Genomic DNA, 18,482 nt, shown 5'->3' on the forward strand with positions numbered 1-18,482 from the left:
AAGGGTGTGAATAACAATTAGAGGAACATTGATTCGATTTCTTTGTGAAGAAGATGTGTTAACCCTCATGGAGTGAAGAGTTGCTTTATATTGTATATCCTCATGTGGTACCTACTCCCATATATAGGTCTCCTTACTATATTGGAGGAGGTTCATTCATCTACTTTCTATTCGATTTTTGTAAATTTAGGGAGGATTCCTCATCCTTCACCTGTATTCCATCTCCATATCAATGCATATTTGACTTCAAATAAAAAAATAAAATAAAAATTATTCAATATTTCTTTTGATCGGATGAGAGCTACATGACTAGCGTGATCATACTTTGTTTTGAGAGTTTTGCAAGAATCAATGATAAAAAATTGGTACCACCATTTTGGTTTTCAAACCAAATGGTACCAACAATTGGGCACTATGACTTAGAACATATGAAAACTTCCTAGCCAAAAAATAGAGATGGAGCAATTGAGGCAGTTTATAAGAAAAAATCCCTAACAAAACTAAGGGGAGGCTTACTCCTCTTCAGGGGACATTTACCACTTGAACAGACTGCAACATATCAGAAACTGAAATGATAAGATCACCAGACTTGATCATACCTCTTGCTTTCAGCAGTGAAAAGCTCCTGTCTAGATTGCTCTCCATGTCATTGGTGAAACTGAGACAGAAGGGAATTAATCCCCAGTGCAGATTCAAGCGCCTCTGTGAAGATGGACTAGGTGTAAATGCAAAAACTGGACAATCCGGTCGACAACGTGACAGGAGCGATGCCATGTGCCCGGTCTTTGTGTATACAAAAAGTGCATCTGCTTCCAATTTGTTGGCTGAAATTTCAAAACACCATTTGCTTATAGGTCTGAATAGGAATCTAAAATAGAGTTCAAAGAAATTGAGATTTTCTTTACAATTCACTCAGGAAACAGCATCAATGAGGGAGTTGCTGGTCCAACATGAATTACAGCATAAAATTGAAACAGATTGCTTGGTGATTATCTTGAAGAATAATAGAATTTCAAAATTCTACTAAAGCTTAAACATCTGAGAGGCACGGATTGCTTACCCATCTTGGTAGCTGCATGGCATATCTCCTCTGAAACACTTTCCAGTGAAGTACATGCAATGTCAGGGAGTTCCATGTTATCATTGTGCTTCTCCTCTCTCCACCACCTCTCAATTCTCAAACTGACACTTCTTAGCACAGCTAAAGCCTTCTCAGGGTACTGACCCATGGCTGACTCACCAGAAAGCATTAGGCCATCTGCCTGCTGCTTTACTGCTTCAGAAACATCAGCAACTTCAGCTCTAGTAGGTGTAGGATATTCAATCATGGATTTAAGCAATTGGGAGGCAACAATGACAGGCTTATTTAGCTGTCTGCACAGCCGAATAATTTTCTCTTGAATTGACGGAACCTCTTCTAATGGTATCTGGGCACCAAGATCTCCTCTGGCTACCATAGCTCCATCTGATGCCTGAATGATCTCTTTCAAATTCTTCAAAGAGCCAAAGCTCTCAATCTTTGCAATGACAGCAACATCACTACATAAGACCAAAACCATGCACTCATCACTCTGTGAAGTACATATCAGTTATGGGAAATGGATGATGTTCAATTGCCCCGCTCTCAAATCAAACAATTGCACTAAGCAGATCTAGAATGGGTGACATTTGATAATTAGAAAACTGTTTAATATGAAGGAACAAAGAAAAACAAATAACTACTATATTTCCATGCACAGTAGTCGATGTGAAAGAGAAATTATTACTACTCTTATTTAATTGTCTTATTTCATGATTAAGGATTTTCCAAATTCAAACACTGCATATTGTTCAATCTTAATCCTCCGATTTTTAACATGTTCAACTTGCACTTCTTCACATCCAACTCTTCTATAGTTTTCTCTTCTGCCCCTCATTTGCCCTATAGCTAAGGAGGTTATCACAGATGCATACAGTTTTTAATTTTCTCATTATTTCCACTGATCCTTCCCAGGATCTTTAACCTGATTATGTTTATCGTATAAACAATCACCTCAATTAGCCAGCATTCTACTAATGATGCAGAGGGTCTTTTCTAGTTGTTCTACAGAATTTTACCTAGCTAAGATGCGATGATGGCATCAAACAACGCGAGCACCTAACCACATACCAAAACAAATGAACCCACATTTATTTACAATTCTACAAGATCAAAAGCATTGTCAAGCTTTTAGCCTTTAAAAACGATTTACCTGTTCAAATTAATAATTTGCTTCCTACCAAACAAAGTTTTCTTTTCCCATAATGTATCATGATTTTAGTTAATCATATAGTTTTTCATTTGACCACAAATGACAAGGTTTTTCTCAACTGAATCTACTTGATATCTTCTTTCCACATTTTTGTTTAATAAAAGACGGTTACATATATGGGCATAGTAAATTCCTGGATACAAATATGTAGAAGAATGGGTGATTAATATATCCAACATAGGGTTAAGATTTAAGTTGCAAAATACTAGAAGATTCCTCCATGTGAAAACAAAAAACCAGTGATTGCTTCATAAGCCTAAACCCAAAGAGTTGGATTATCACAATCTTGATTAAATAAAATGCAAAAGAAGGGTCTCAATAGTGTATTGTAATATATAATTGAAGGTATAGCTATTAAAACTTGAGACATAATACTGATATAAAAAAAAAAAAAAAGAAACTTGTGAGACATGATATGGTGCATATGGATATGAATTCACATCTTAGGTGTGATACACATCAGCAATATGACACATCGCACAAGAATAACGGATAATCATGTTAGATTATCTTTGATTTTTAGAAAAATTTCTAGAAAAATTTCGTTTTTAATTTTTTTCTTGAAAAGATTTTATATTGTTGCCTAATAGTTTAAAATTAAAAGGAGAAGTGCGAGAACAATTCCATGTACAAGCATTGTACACTGAGAAAAGCATGCGCAGAAAAAATAAAAGGTTTTAAGTCAAATTATTCTTCCAACAAATATTGGGAAGATATTTCCTTTACCACATGAAAGATAATATTCAGATAATCTGAATTTCCCCCTTAAGAATGATGAGTAAAGAATGAAAATCTTTAATTATAACTATGAATTTTTTTGTTGATTTTTTTTCCCTTGTAACAGGGATGATGAACTTGAGGAGTTAGAAATTTGAACATGGCTCATAAAACACATCAATGTCAATAGTCCATAGAAGTATACACTTGCATATAATCATAGTTTCTTTGTTGGTGTATTGATTTGGGAGTTACACAAACTTAGAAATTTTGATTGCATTATCTATTGTCTGATTAGTTCAATCCCAGTTGAAAGTTTAAAATGTTAATTTTGTAGACTCTATGATAAACATAATGCCTTAAAACATCACATGCCATTAAGGGTTCCTGAGAGCCCTACAAGGGGAAAGAAGTGATTGGATACCCCATAAAGCAAGGGACTTTAGTGGGAGAAATATTTGCTGGTCAAAGCATCTCACTACTGCCCCAACTCCACCCCAAACGCCACTACTCAGTTGGAAGACCTTTTGATTTTGGGTTGTTTTGTTCTGTATATGTCCTTGTTAGCTGGTTTTGCTAGATTTTTAAATCTATGCTAAAAAAGGTGGGGAGTTTATTAGTGGCTAGTGTTGTTTTGACTAGGTTTACTGCAGTTGGTTTTTTGTTCCTATATCTTGCTACCTTTTCTACTTTCTTTTTCTGTGCTTTTCCTTTTGCTTTTCCTAGGGTTTTTCCATGTACATTTCCTGTGTGTTAGGATTCATCCCTTCTGACACTTCTAATATAACTCTCTTATTAACTGGAAAAAGAAAGAAAGAAAGAAAGAAAGCAAGAAAAACAGAGGTTGGTTTCTCATCAATACACACACATATGCTTACCTTTCACAAGATCGTCCTGCAATATAACTCTTGAGCTGTTTTATTACTTCAGCAGACTTAACAAAAGAAACAGCAATAAAATCAACACCCTCTGCGATCCCAAAATCAATGTCCAACCAATCCTGCATGGAATGATAGTCTGAGAACAATAAAATACTAAAAACTTTCATTCCTTCAGGCAAAAGAACTGACAGTCACCATGGACATCCATCACATCCCTTACTGTAACTGAAGCTCATTCGTAAGCATGATCACACTAGACCCTAGAGGAATTAACAAATAATGCAGACACCAGGGGAGAGAGCCAAGAATACTGTAACATTCAGGAAAAGGTAGTATCTTGATACTATCCTTGACCTAAAAGTGTATGAAATCCGAATTATTGAGTTAAATGTATTAATTTTGGATTTTACAAATTTGGGTTCTTCTTTTCCTTTTTTCCTCAAAAGTGTATAGCAAAACACACTTTTCCCTAAAAAATTTATTTTCACCAAGCAAAAAGTTATTTCAAAGAAACAAGTGCCATAAATAAGAAAAACCAAAACATTCTTTCAGAGGAGCTGAATGTAAAATATTTATTCTCAATAAGCAAAAAATCCTCTGAAGAAACTGGCAGCATATCTCAAGTTCTGAATTAATAAGTGCCATCAATAAGAAAAATAAATGAACAAATATAAGAATAAAAAAAACATCAGCCATACCAACAGCAGCAACAAAAGCTTCAGTTAGACGACATATTGCAGTGGGATTAATGACTCATGCATCCACAAGATTTCATCAAAGCAGTAAGAAAACACACAACATGGTCTACACACAAACAGAGGAATGTATTATTTTATTTTTTGTAAAAATGTATTAAAAATTTTGTTCAACAAGATTGTTTGCCACATGATTTCATCAAAAGTGGAAGAAAACAAACACCAAAGTCCACACACAAATAGAAGATAGCATTTTTCTAAAAATGTTTTTCGGTTGACAAATTTATATCAAGATTGTCAAAGAAGCATCAACCTTTGAGGATATTGTTGGAAGCATAGCATTCCGCGCTTGTACCAGACTCCCATTCCTCCAGAAGGTAAGATTTGCACGTGGTAACAGCAAACCAGAATCTGTACAGCGGCACTTGACATCTGGACCAATCTTGTCAATCACCTCAAATCTTACCATTCCTCCATCCACAAGGAGTTCATCACCCACTTTCACATCTGCCACATATGAAAATAAGTGGATATTCAAAATTTCTCACAACATATACAAAAGGAGTAGCACTCGTATCTCTTCACAGCAAACACAGAATTAGAAAGTAATACCTTCAGCAAAACCATCATAATTCACACTAATTGTGCACTCTGGGCGGTGTGAATTGAAAGCCCTGACACTGAAGGTCCAGATATCACCATCCTGAAAAATAAGTACTGATTAATACAAGTTCCATGACTCCAAGACCCTCAAGAAAAAATTGTCCCATCTAGATGTATCATTCTGATCAAATTCTACAAAGAATCACTTGAAACGAACTTCATTTTCATGTACAAGGCCTCCTACATCATACATGAGTTAATAGTGATCAAAGTAGCAGCAAGACCAATAGAAACATCAAAACAACAATTATGAGCATAATAATCAAATCCAATTTCCATACAGACTCATTAAGTTGAAGATGGATATATGATGCATCAACGCATCTCTGTAGACAAGGGTTCATTTACCATATTGTGTTTTGCCAGCTACCATCCTGGTAATTTTCCCATTCATTATGACAAATCCAAAAAATTATACACACAGCACAAGGAGACAATTGAATTCCCATGAGATATTCAAAAGATGCCATCAAATTCAAAATCTGAAGTACCAGGAACTACAAAAGTAATGATCATATGGCAGGTGGCATATGTGATGTGCAAGCAACATTGAGAGAGGTGGTTGTGTACTGAGTTAAGAAGATGTAACCAACCAAAATGGGAGATGATTTTGTAAGTACCACCTTCATCCATAATTTCCTTTTTAAGATCCCATTTTATCTTGATCTGTTCCATGTGAAATTGGCTCATATAGAGAGGAGGGGTGGAACCATGGAAAATCTCTTGTTCAATAAAATTCATGATAATTCTCTTAATGAATGATAGTAAAGAAGTATAAATACACTTAAAATAAATGTGCAAACACTTGCGTGAAGAAAGATGGTTAAAGCTTTTCCCAAGCCTTTTAGGATGGAGGTCGGCTATAGAGGCAAAGTTATTCCCATTGCTTGGAGGTCTTGCATTAGCTTTTTCTCTGGGCTTGAACAAAGATTTTGTTGAAGGTGATTTGGCATTATTTATTGTCCAGATTTATCATTAAAAAACAGTGACGTTCCTAAAAGAATGGCATAGCTGGTTATGCAAAATTTTAGATCTTTTATCAGAGTTGGGCTGTTCTTTTAGGTGGATCTACAAGGCTAGACTTGCTAAACAAGGTTTTTTTTCTCTCTTAGAGGTCTTTGTGGGGAAGTTTAAATTCCCTCAGCTCTGCACTTTGGCTTTGAGATCATCCTATAGCTGTCTCAGTGTTTTGGCATCCATCTTTCTTGAAGGACAAACTAGTCATTCTTGTACTTTTTGATCATTATTCAATGAAGTTTTGTTGTTTCCAACAAAAAAAATGCATGAACTCACTTCAATTAAAATTAACTACAACCACCAAGCCCTTCTGCTATATAACATGTAAATAACAAAATGTTTCCTGTCATTTTTTTTTTTTCACTTTAAAAAAATACTAATTGTAGACACAAATATATATTTTTAAATAATTATTTATTTTAAGACACATATGTAAATAATTAAAATATTAAATGGTATTTATCTAAAAAATTAATTATTCTTTAAGTTCAAAAATGGAAAATATTAATTTTATAAATTTTGAATTTTTTTATCCATTTCAATCAATTAATTATTTTTTATTTTTGTTAACTTGTTTTCAATTATAAAAAAAAATACTCATTTTAGATTTATTATTATTACTTCCTTTTAAATTTATTATTTGAGTGAAATATTGATGTGAAAAAGTTTAATTGTCAATTGACCTAATAGCACTTCACTGCTAACAAAATTAATCATTCTCTCAAAATTAAAACTCTATTAAAGAAGCTTCTCAATTATGAGTTCGTGACAATCAAATTGATAAATTAACAGCAAGAGAATTCTGTTTCATCCAATTGATAATACAGATGAATATGAGAGAATTTCAGAACCCAACCTCTTAATTTATCTTTATTTTCCTCGCACTTTCTAAGCAAACGAACTGATGGATTAGTGTTAAAATTATTCATTATTACAGTTAAAAAGAGTATGATTTGATTCACCAATACCTCGGCCTTGGCTGACGTGAGACCTCCGAGATCTCCCATGTGAACTTCGCTCCCTTCAGTGTCCATCATAATTGACACAGAGAATCCTTTCACTTGATTCAACCACCTCACCCGCTCGATCACCGTCCGGTGCCACTCACGCGTGCCGTGGCACATGTTGAGACGCGCAACGTTCATGCCGCCCGCGGCAAGTGCTTCGAGCTCGTCGAGGCCGCATGTGGCGGGGCCTATCGTGCACACGAGCTTCGTCCTCCGCGAGCTCCTGGGTCCGTTTTCCCTCAGCTCCACCTCCATCGCCACATCTAGATGCATCACGCCAGAATCCACCGTCGTCGGCTGTAGAACCACTGGTGCAGGAGCTTTCGATAGAGGTAACCGATTTTCGGAGACTGGACTCACGGAATGGACAGATGAGATTGGGCTTCCAGCGCTGCACGCATAGGGTTTGGAGCTCAATCTCTTGGAGAGGAATGGAGGGGGTGGTGGAGATAGAGAGATTGAGAAATGGAGAGCATGTGCCATTGCTGCCGGAAAATTTTTCTCCGGCAGAAATGAAATGTGGGAGATTTACCAACTTCCCGGCCGGGTTTTGGTCAGAAATTCGATAAAATAGCGACAGGGAGGAAAGAGATTCAGAGCCGCCGGACCCGACTTGAGGGCATGAAACACGGGGAAGAAGAAATCTAATTAAAATGACCGAATTACCCTCATATGTTTGCCCAACTTGACGCTTATGCCGCAAATTTCCTTCGTAGAATTTCCAAGTCCTTTGGGACCTGTTTGGCAACTGCCCTTAAAAACGATTTTATGTTCTTTCAATTTCAACACTACGTTGTCCACGTTTTGAACCGAAACAGTTTTTTTAGAAATTTTAAAAAATAGGATATGAATTATGACTTTTACAGTGGGTGACTGGGAAATTGGGCTGGACCGGATCGGCCGGTTGATTTTTTTTTTTCAACTATAATAATCCGCCTATAAGATTGGGCCGGCCTGTCTAATCGTGATAAACTTGGCCCAAAAGAGGATAAGAGCCAAGTAGCCAACCATTGGGCTGACATAAATTAATATTCTTAAATATGATAGAAAAAAAAAATATTCACATAATTTTTATTAAAAAATTAAAATTGAAATCAAAACTTATCCATTATATTAAATCTCCTCCTGACTATGATATCAAAATCATCAAATAAAAATATGAATAAATAAAACCCATATAGAAGAAAGTGATTGAAATATAAAAAAAAAATGAAATTTAAATGTAAATTAATGAGATTCTTTGATGACATGGCAATGTGTGATTGGGTGTCACATTTGAAAGATATTGAAAAATTACTTTTAAATATAATAGAAAAACCCTCCAACCTCTCATATTTTGTTTTACAATCAAAAATATAAAAAATTAAATATAATTAAAATTAATTAAAATTGTATATATTTTAAAATTATTTAATCCTAAAATAAGTTTAAAAACATATAAAAAATTTATTAATTATTTTATTTTTATTTATTTTTACTTACATTTTCTCTCTAAAATCCTTGTAACCAAACTTTGGTGGTAATTTTTTATTGGTTAAATAGAAAAAATTAAAATATTTGATTTTTTATATTAAATTAAAAATAATTTATTGAAATCAACTAAGAAAAGTCAAATAAACTTATTATGATAAATTTAATTTAGTTATATCGATTCATGTTAATATATTATTTTTAATTTAATAAAAAATTAAATATTTTAATTTTTTTATTCAATAAAAAAACAAATAGCCCACTAATAAGAAATAAAAGCAGGTATCTGACTTTCTCTTTCAAATTTTCAATATTTTAAATTTGAGAGAGAGAGAGAGAGGGAGAGGACTCAGAGGAGAAGACAGTCAAAAAGGTGGTTGGGCTGTTTCACGTGTGTGGGTCAAGTGGGTGAAGTTAAGACAGGGTCTCAGGTCTCTTTAGGAATTAGAAGAAAAAGAAAGGGTAGAATGGTAAAGTGCTAAAATTTTGAAATCCGGGAAAACCCTTTTCCCACCCAAAATAAACCGCCTTTTCGCCTTCTTCTGATATTTAAAACTCCGAAACGCCATTTCCCAAGCTCCGAATCCAAGCCCCACAACACAAGCACCTCTGCAAAGTTCTACAGGTCTCTCCCTCTAATCTCTTTCTCTCTCTAAAGCCATATATTGTGCATTTACGTTCATAAAAACATCTGATTTTTCTGGGTTTAGGTAAAAAAATTGATTTTCTTTTCGGTTTTTTTTTGGATTTGAAGTGGGTGTTATGGGTTCTGGGCTTTAGTTCAAGAATGATCCTTGCACAGGTTTCACCTGGGCTTTAACTAGGCACCCGTTTTTCTTTTTGGCGTTCTTCGTTCTTTGGTTCGTAGTGTTTTAATTAGCGTATTTTTCGTTTGGTTGGTGGGGAAATGCAGGAAAAGTAGATAAAATGAAAGTTTTCAGACTGGGATTTTAACACAGAATACTAGTAATATTGTCTTTATGTTTGTTGGCTTTAATTTTTTCGCTGTTTTTTTTTTAAAAACCGAAATAGCAAATATCAGCGTCCGTAGTGGTCAAATGTTAATTTTCTTTTCTTCATTTTCTCAGCAACCAAACAAAGGAAAAGGTTTTTATTTTTTATTTTATAGTGATTCTTTAGGCATTTAATTTACCATTTATTATTTATCGAAATTATGAATCATAACAGACAAGGACATGGCTGGAAAAGGCGGGAAAGGACTTTTGGCGGGAAAAACCACAGCAGCCAATAAGGAGAAGGACAAGAAAAAACCGGTTTCCCGGTCATCTCGAGCTGGAATCCAGGTAAACATCCTTCTCCTCTAACAACACCCCCGGTCTCATGCACTGTCTATGATACCCAATACCCAGTCTCAACAAATCTTAGCTTTTTTTTTTTCTTTTTTTTGTTGAATTATTTTTATGAATTAATTTGACTTTGACTTTGACAATGTTCTCGTTGGGTGCTCTCTATTTTCTGATCTCATCTTGCTTGTTGTTCTTGATCTTAAGGTGTTTTTAGGTGATTTTGGTGAGTGGGCAAAACTTGAATTCCATAGTGGATGATGATTTTAGTTGCATGATGTGATGTGGGAAGTAAATTTCTATATGATTAATCATTTGATAATCCATAATATCTTGATTTCCCACTACAAATTATTTTTTATATATTGTGTTTTGACTATTTTCAATCTACTTAAAATGTTATTTTATTGCCTTTTAATCGAACTTTCAATCATGGGTTTCATACTTTTCTAGGGCTTTGTTCATATTTTAATGAAATATGGAGACCCATATTGTTTTTAGGACATAATTCAATCATAGTGCAATCGTAAATTATTTAAAATTAATTTGAGAAAATCTAATATAAAAAAAAACCTTGTTAAATATCAAATAATTATATGTAATTTTTAAAATATTATTTTGATTTTGTTTTTATTGTTAGGAGACAAGAAAATTGAAAATTGAATTAATAAGATTAATTTTCAAAATTCTTAATTTGAACCGACCTTTTTTATTATTGAAAACCAAATCAATATAATCAATTTTGGTTGGTTTGGATTGAGTTATTGGTTTTGGTTAGAGCCGTGTACAAAAGTTGTGAATGATAGAAGGAAGCATATTTCTTTTACAATAATGTATTTTGAGTTATTGGATGATGAACAACCTCCGTTATGTTTTTCTATTCTATTTTAGCTTTGGATTATTGACATAGAAGGGCTATTCATGTACCCAAGCAAACCCTTATCGGTAGTTGATCAAAACTGGCCAAGATTATGAGCATTTCACAGTGAAGGTAGTTGTTGCAGGGAGCAATGCTGCGGGGGTTCCGGAGACTTTTTTTTTTAAATATTTTTTCTGAGTTTTCTTTCTCATGGGTTGCTCTGGTTCTGATTGTGCTAATTCATTTTTTGTACTGGGGTTTAGTTTCCGGTGGGCCGGATTCACCGGCAGCTAAAATCAAGGATATCTGCACATGGGCGTGTTGGGGCAACTGCAGCAGTCTACACTGCATCAATCCTGGAGTATCTGACAGCAGAGGTGCTGGAGCTGGCTGGGAATGCAAGCAAAGACTTGAAGGTGAAGAGGATCACTCCAAGGCATCTGCAGCTGGCCATCAGAGGAGATGAGGAGCTGGACACCCTGATCAAAGGCACCATTGCTGGAGGTGGTGTCATCCCCCACATTCACAAGTCTCTCATTAACAAGTCCAAGGATTGAGTTGTTTTTCCTCACTGATGGGCCATGGTGTTCAGTGTTGATTCTGTGATTGTTTGTGTTGATGGGGTTTAGTCAGTTGCAGACTTGGGACATGCCTAGTCTTTGTTTAAGTGAATTCTACTAGGGTTAGCACATAAGTACTTCCATTAGGGTTTATGTAGGGTTTTTCTTTCTACCTTTAGTTGTCTTTCCTAACTGGTAGGTTGTGTTTAAAAGTAGTCGTTATTTATGTAGTTATACTTTGATTTCCTTGTTAACTCATTTCTGTGCACTTTAATTTGATTGTCTTTTTAACTTCTGCTCCTCACTGCATATCTTCATTTTTATGAGTACTGTTTGGGATTTTTTTTTAAAGTTGAATAAAATGCTTTATAATTTGTTTTATTAATTTTATTAAAATAATTTATGTTTAATATCAATTTTTTATATTATTTGTGAAAATCAAAATTAAGAAAGTAATTTTTTGAATACATGGTAAGATTTTGGCAGTCTTAAATTTCAATTTTTTGAATTTAATTACAAGGTGGCCAACGCATGGTCTATGTATGTGTTTCTTGTGTTAAGCTCATTTATTAATTTCTTTTAATTTTTAAGGTACATTTTTGTTGGAAAGTTAAAATGGAAATGAAAATAGAAAATTCATTTTAATTCCAATTATTTATTACAAATGGTGAAAATTTTGGATTTTCTTTATCACATTTTTGAAAAAAAATAGATTTTAATTGGTTTTGAGAATAAAATTTCATTGGGTAATTCAAATAAGAAAAATAATTTTCTTAATTTATTTTCTATGAAAGTAATATATAACTATGTGTGTTGAAAAAAGTTTTAAAATATTCTTTACATTTTCATTTTTTTTTTCTAAAAAATGAGTTGTTTTCAATTGGTTAAAAATTTGTCCGACTTAATTTTTGAGTTACAAAACCATTTCCTATTCTAAAGAACAAAAAATTGTTTTCAACAGCAGCCCCCAAACAAACCCTTCAATTCTTATGAAATTCAAAACTCACTTTTATCATATTTTTTATTAGTTTTTTCATTCATATTCTTACTTTGTTTGTCTTTTAAATTCTGAAACATTTATTTGAATTGTACTCATAAAAAGTATGTCACTTTCAAAATATGCCGCATAATTTTATGATTAAAAATTTGTCGGGTTATAATATGTCATTTAGTAGTTCTTAAGTCCTCAAATCCTAAAACTCGATCATCGTGCGATGAAAACAACGGGATTACCAACTATTTTGTAATTTATTTTATTTTGAACCTTAATATGTCTTCTTTTATATTTAAATAAGGATAAGGTTGGTGTATCCGCTCAATTTTTTGGCTTTTATTACTTGGCAAAATTTGCCAATTTTAGAATAATTTAGGCTATGACATTGATGGTTGAAAAACCTAATCATGTTGGCCAGCAGGGCCCATCAGCAGAGCCCATGGGCTCTACACTCTCCATTGTTGAAGCCCAAGATCTTTTCAATTGAAAGTTGAACCAAGCTCCCATAAACCTTATCTTCAGTCTGTCTGGGGACTAGGAATTTAGAAAGGACCCATTATTTATAATTTAATATTACAAATTTTTACCAAAAATTTAGTATAAAATAAATAAAAAATGAAAAAAAATAAAATACCCTCTTGAAAATAAAATTCTAAAAAACATTTTTTTCATTATTTATAGTAAACATTGCATGTATGATGCAATTTTTTTTTGACTTATTCTTTATCTTTTTAATTATTTTTAAAATATTCTATAAAAAAATACACTAAAAATAACTCAAAATTTATTTTTGAAAAACATCTTAATTTAAAAATAATTTAAAAAGAGACAGTTTTCAATAAATAAAAAATTATTAAACATCCATTTTCAAATAAAAAATTGAACACATTGCAAAAAGTACAAGTTTCTAAATTAGTGGATATTAGATGTAGATTGTGATTAAGGCATACCACATGTTGTCAGGTTGAAAAATTAAATTACTCCCTACTTGCCTAATGATGACATAAGCAACTTGTTGCTCCACACATCCAAATACAATTTTTAATAAAAAATTTACTAAACATGTTTTTTCAAATAAAAAAATTAGTGGACACTAGATATAGACTTTGATTAAGGCATTACTCACAATTTGTAAACCGTAAAAATTAAGAGTTTTTTTGATAACTATTTTCAAGAACGGTTTTTTATTCTTCAGAATAAAAAACATGGAAAAACATGTTTGACAATCGAAAACTATTTTTTGTTTTCTGAAAACATCTTTTGATTGTTTTCACTTATTTTTTTAGAGTTGTTTTAAAAAATAATTATACAAACATATAGAATAATTTAAAATAAAATACTAGACATAAAAAAATACTTCTAAAAATATTAAAGATATGTTAAAACATTGTTTTAACATAGATAATAGTTTTAATATCATTTTGTTTTATAAAGCAATAGAAAATAGTTTTCAAAAACTGTTTTTTTAAAACTGTTTTCGAAAACAAGCCCTAAATTACTTCCTCCTTGCTTCATATTAAGCATCATCGGCATCATCATCACTCTTTATTATTATTATTTTTTATTTGTTTATTTGACGTTGTTTGTCCTAATATCCAAACACACCTCCAAGCCCAAGAGAGAAGGTGACACTGACAAGAGGGGGTTGGGCATCTGCAGTCTGTAAGGAAACAAACAAATGGATGGCAAGGGCATCTTGAGGCCCAACCAAGAAGGCATAAGAGCCCAGATTCCACTCTTCGCCATCCTTCCAAATGCTTCACCTCCCCTTTTGTTCTTATATATTTCACCCCATCTCCCTCTCCAAATCCCAACTTACTCTATTATTATTCTCTCTGTATCAGATACCAATGGATGCCAAGCTTGTAACACAGCACAGGAGCCATGTCTGGGCTGGGAAAAGAGGCATGCACAAGCCCAGAAGCTCTCCTCCTATCCTAGCAGTCTTGGCAAGGCCTGCAGACAACTTGACCTTGGTGAAGGAGACCCCAAGTCTTCTTACTGATAACTGGTTTGATAGGATTGCCATTAACCATCTTTCCCAGAGTGTTCAAGCTACAACAGGTCCATTTTACTGATCATTTCATTCATTTTCTGGTTGTATATATCTTAGCCTTTTGTTCTTATGATGAAAGGAAAATTATGTACAGGTTTGAGAAACAGCAAGAGTGGATATGAGAGCTTGGTGGAGGCAGCTGCCATGGTGTCAAGGAACTTTGATCCTATACAGCAATGTGAACTTGTCATCGAGGCTCTTAACAAAGCCTTTCCCAGCCCTATACTCTCCTTGGCAAGTCCTCCTTTTACTTCTGCTAGCTAGATATATCAGATTTTTGGTTTGTATTGATCTCTTCGGAGCTTGTTTGGCAGTGATTCTAAGAAGTGTTTCTAGTCTTTCAAGCACTTCAAAAAGACTCTTTTAATAAAAAATTTCAAGTGCTAGAAAGATAAGAAGTGTTTCTTAACATCTTTAGGAAACGGATTCTTACTCTTTCCATATTACTACTTTCTTGTTTAGATGTTTTGGTAATGTTGGTGTTCTGATGAACAAGAGCAGATCAGAACATTGATGCCACAGTCCAAATTCACGAGGGAATATTTTGCTGCCTTCACTACCTTGTTCTTTGCCTGGCTTGTTGGACCCTGCAAGGTATGGAAACTGATATGAAACATTATTTTATGTATTTTTTGCTCATAGAATTCATCATACTATGACACCCAGACAGGGACCCTCCCCCCCACCCCACAAAAAAAGAAAAAGAAAAAGTAGGTTGAAAAAAAAACAGACAAGGAAATTGGATTCAGGGTTTTGCCCCTCTCAGCCTCACATGGTGGTCTGGCCTAGTTTGTGACCTCTCCTAGTGACCCACCATTCATAACATATGTGTTAATGATGGAGCTTCATTCTTCATTCACTAGGTTCATACAAATCATTGAATATGGCATAGGACTTTTTTCATGAAGAAATATGTTAAGGCATGAAATCTAATGGGGGTTGTTCTATGAATCATTATATTAACCAGGTGATCGAATCTGAAATCAATGGAAGAAGAGAGAAGAATGTAGTCCACATAAAGAAATGCAGGTAATCTCACCATATTGCTCTTCAAATTTACTTAAAAACAAATGGGGTTTTGGCCCAAGTCACCTACCCTATTATATCTTTCCTTGCCTAGCTACAACTACAACAATCTCCTCCATTGACTCTGCCTCCACTCTCTAGCTCTCAATATATATATATACTCCATTGCCATTCCAACCACTATCATTAAAATCTGCAGGTTCTTGGAGGAGTCAAATTGTGTGGGAATGTGTCTCAACCTCTGTAAGAATCCATCTCAGAAGTTCATCAAGGACTCCCTTGGCATGCCAGTCAACATGGTCCCTAGTAAGTATTCAGGCATTTTAGTATTCAAAAGCAATCAAACATATACTCTATTGAATTAAACAAAGTGAAAGGGAAACAAATAATCATGGTTGGGGAGAGCAATAGTACCTGCACTAGAATATGGAAGCTATGATCATCATCAAAATGGAGGGCCCCATGAATGAACCACTTAGGGCACAATCTGCAAGTAGATGAATCAAAACTAGGGTGATAATTGCAACATGTGGAATGATATTACAAATACTTTGATTTAAGCATTTCAAATCAATCAGCAAAAGCCCAATTTCCTTCCTTACCATTAACTGGCCTTATGGATGATCTAATGACATGTCATAGAGTCCACCCTGTTGTTCAAAGAGAAGCACAGAGTTGTTCATGAAGCCAATCATCCCTAAATGACCGATCCCTACGTATAGTATCCGCACAACCGTCCAAATGAAAGCACCAAATTGAACCTTTAGTCACATTAATTTCCATGTCCCAATCATTTGTAGGGAAGTGCAGGGGCACTCAAATCGATAATCTATGATCAGTGATATGAAATTCTCAGCATTTTGCCTTCCTGTTTGCAGATTTTGATGATATGAGTTGCCAGATGATATTTGGTCAAGATCCTCCAGGGGATGATCCAGTACTGAGGCAACCTTGCTACAAACTATGTAATAGTCTTACGCACAAACCCCTCATTCTCACAATCTATATTTCCTTGTATAAATCTCCCCATTTTTTCATATCAAGGGTTGTGAATCTTTTCTTTTATGTTACATAAATTCATGCAGGCAAAGCAAAGAAAAATCACTCTGTGAATTGCTCCATCTGATGAAGAAAAATGTGGAAGGAGGGTCTAGACATGATACCAGAGCTAACCCATATAGTAGATTATACTTGATCAGGCATTGGAAGGCTGAATGGGAGTTCAATATTCTGCATAATCTTAATTGTGAAATGATAGGTTTTGAGATTGTAGTGTCCTTTTCTTTTGACTCTGTAATTTTCTTGGATGGTCTTTAAATTCTTTTGAGAATCAGTTATTGTATAAACTATGAGGTAAAGGAAAAGGAAAGGAAATAAGAAGAGGGATACAAAACAAGTTTGGCTACCATGAATCTTCTTTTTTTTTTTCCAATTTTTATCAGTTTTGACACTCCCATTTGTGTAGATATTCTTCATTTTGAATCCAAAAGACCCTCATAGCTTTAAAACGCTTTTGCAAGATCAAGAGGAGTTCAAAACTTTTTTACCTATATGGGTTTTTTCAATTTATCTTCCCATTCCTCCCTTATGCATTGGGCAGAATTTGATAGCTGAAAATAAAATAAAAAGAGAAAGGAAAACGAAAACGAAAAAAGGGGCAGATTCTCAGAATGGTGGGAAAGTTGAAACATGTGTGACAGTGTGAGTGACAGATGACCAGACCCCATAGAGGGGAGTTGCATCTAAGGAAAGCAACTGAGAGAGGGTTATGGGGTCAACTCAGAACAAGTTAGTAGATTCCAGGTGAAAATGATAGGCAAAATCCTAAGTCATCACAAGCAAATATCAAGTGATGATACCAGGTTTCCTTAAACATCAGCAACTACTTGGAGCCACGACAGAGGCCTATGAGGATGAAGTTGAATGGGATGATAAGAGAGGTTTCTTGTAATGACCCATTACATATATGATGTGAAATTTCATAGTACTTTTTATAATATTATGTAATTGTATTTTAAGTTATAGTCACCTCTGTGTAGGACCTGTGAGATTCTTATCTTCTATTATGCATACTTGGGTATGTAATTGTATTTTAAGTCATGATCACCTCTCTATAGGTAGCTATGAAATTCTTATTTTCTTTGTAAACTTGGGTGACGTAGTTCCACTATGATACCGATTAGGATCAAATAAGGTAAGTCAAATCTTTTATAATATTTAATATTACATTCCATGAGCATGTTCTAGGAGTTATCGTCTGGTTGACTCAATTTCCAATATTAAGAGCAATATTATTGCACTTCAATATAAATATATTTGAAAAACATGAAAACTTTAATATAAGCAATTATAATCACTTTTAAAGAAGCACGATGTCTTTTACATATCTCATGAGATAATGGAGTTTTTATGCGTTATATAAATGCATTTTAAAGTCGGGAAAACTTCAATTCACAATGAACAATACCTACATGAGAAGAAGTGGATGATTACATTTCTTGGCATCTTTGATGGGGCTTGGACCAGAAAAAGAAGGGCACACTCCTCTCCATTGTTTTCCCAAAATGGGGTATCCAAATGGGGCCTTGGCTGAGAGGAAGTGTTTTGACTGGAGACTTCGATGTAGTGTCCAGGGTGAGCAAGAGTGGACCAAGAGTCGTCTCCCACCTTTGCTATGTCCTTTGTGTTATATAGGTGACCAATCTCAGATTCTTGTGCTGTCTTTTCTGCCCCAATAGAGAAAATGACAGACTTAACCAGCCCACCGCAAACACGGCTATGAGTGGGAGCCCTCCTTCATCATACTTGCTTTGAAGATATTTTCTTTGAGTATCCCAAATTTGAGACACTACAGGGGAAAGTGGTGGGTTCTTATATTTAATTTGGAATGACTGATATATAGAGAATTTGGGTTGCCCTGTGAAGGCCTTGTTTGGATCTCA

General features: G+C 34.2%; 3 protein-coding genes across 3 annotated transcripts; 2 read left to right on the forward strand and 1 right to left on the reverse strand.

The window, feature by feature from the left end:
• Positions 1–259: 259 nt before the first annotated feature.
• Positions 260–8,061, reverse strand: LOC100256253 (pyruvate kinase isozyme A, chloroplastic). Its single transcript, XM_002280863.5, has 6 exons — positions 7,233–8,061; positions 5,197–5,287; positions 4,898–5,091; positions 3,887–4,008; positions 1,061–1,539; positions 260–824 (listed from the first exon to the last, which is right to left on the reverse strand). Exons 1-6 carry the CDS (start codon positions 7,752–7,754, stop codon positions 523–525), a joined length of 1,710 nt encoding a protein of 569 aa, XP_002280899.1. The 5' UTR covers positions 7,755–8,061; the 3' UTR covers positions 260–522.
• Positions 8,062–9,259: 1,198 nt separating this feature from the next.
• On the forward strand, positions 9,260–11,768 carry LOC100257988 (histone H2A variant 1). Its single transcript, XM_002281230.3, has 3 exons — positions 9,260–9,366; positions 9,930–10,045; positions 11,168–11,768. Exons 2-3 carry the CDS (start codon positions 9,938–9,940, stop codon positions 11,459–11,461), a joined length of 402 nt encoding a protein of 133 aa, XP_002281266.1. The 5' UTR covers positions 9,260–9,366; positions 9,930–9,937; the 3' UTR covers positions 11,462–11,768.
• Positions 11,769–14,262: 2,494 nt separating this feature from the next.
• On the forward strand, positions 14,263–16,918 carry LOC100853223 (beta-carotene isomerase D27, chloroplastic). The gene is made up of 7 exons (XM_059738795.1): positions 14,263–14,522; positions 14,609–14,748; positions 14,995–15,108; positions 15,482–15,543; positions 15,740–15,846; positions 16,419–16,505; positions 16,626–16,918. The coding sequence occupies exons 1-7, from the start codon at positions 14,309–14,311 to the stop codon at positions 16,664–16,666; spliced, it is 765 nt and encodes a 254-aa protein (XP_059594778.1). The 5' UTR covers positions 14,263–14,308; the 3' UTR covers positions 16,667–16,918.
• Positions 16,919–18,482: the final 1,564 nt, after the last annotated feature.

This window comes from Vitis vinifera, chromosome 7 (assembly GCF_030704535.1).
Source record: "Vitis vinifera cultivar Pinot Noir 40024 chromosome 7, ASM3070453v1".
NCBI lineage: Eukaryota > Viridiplantae > Streptophyta > Magnoliopsida > Vitales > Vitaceae > Vitis > Vitis vinifera.

What these genes read in the sequence shown, in the direction of transcription:
- LOC100256253 (XM_002280863.5), bottom strand. Translation starts at nt 7,754, where the DNA reads ATGGCACATGCTCTCCATTTCTCAATCTCTCTATCTCCACCACCCCCT. An exon ending in TTATGATGGTTTTGCTGAAG is followed by an intron (nt 5,092 to 5,196) that starts GTATTACTTTCT and finishes CATATGTGGCAG; the next exon opens with ATGTGAAAGTGGGTGATGAA. An exon ending in GCAGGACGATCTTGTGAAAG is followed by an intron (nt 1,540 to 3,886) that starts GTAAGCATATGT and finishes GGTCTTATGTAG; the next exon opens with TGATGTTGCTGTCATTGCAA.
- LOC100257988 (XM_002281230.3), top strand. Translation starts at nt 9,938, where the DNA reads ATGGCTGGAAAAGGCGGGAAAGGACTTTTGGCGGGAAAAACCACAGCA. An exon ending in CATCTCGAGCTGGAATCCAG is followed by an intron (nt 10,046 to 11,167) that starts GTAAACATCCTT and finishes ACTGGGGTTTAG; the next exon opens with TTTCCGGTGGGCCGGATTCA.
- LOC100853223 (XM_059738795.1), top strand. Translation starts at nt 14,309, where the DNA reads ATGGATGCCAAGCTTGTAACACAGCACAGGAGCCATGTCTGGGCTGGG. An exon ending in GAGTGTTCAAGCTACAACAG is followed by an intron (nt 14,523 to 14,608) that starts GTCCATTTTACT and finishes AATTATGTACAG; the next exon opens with GTTTGAGAAACAGCAAGAGT. An exon ending in GTCCACATAAAGAAATGCAG is followed by an intron (nt 15,544 to 15,739) that starts GTAATCTCACCA and finishes TAAAATCTGCAG; the next exon opens with GTTCTTGGAGGAGTCAAATT.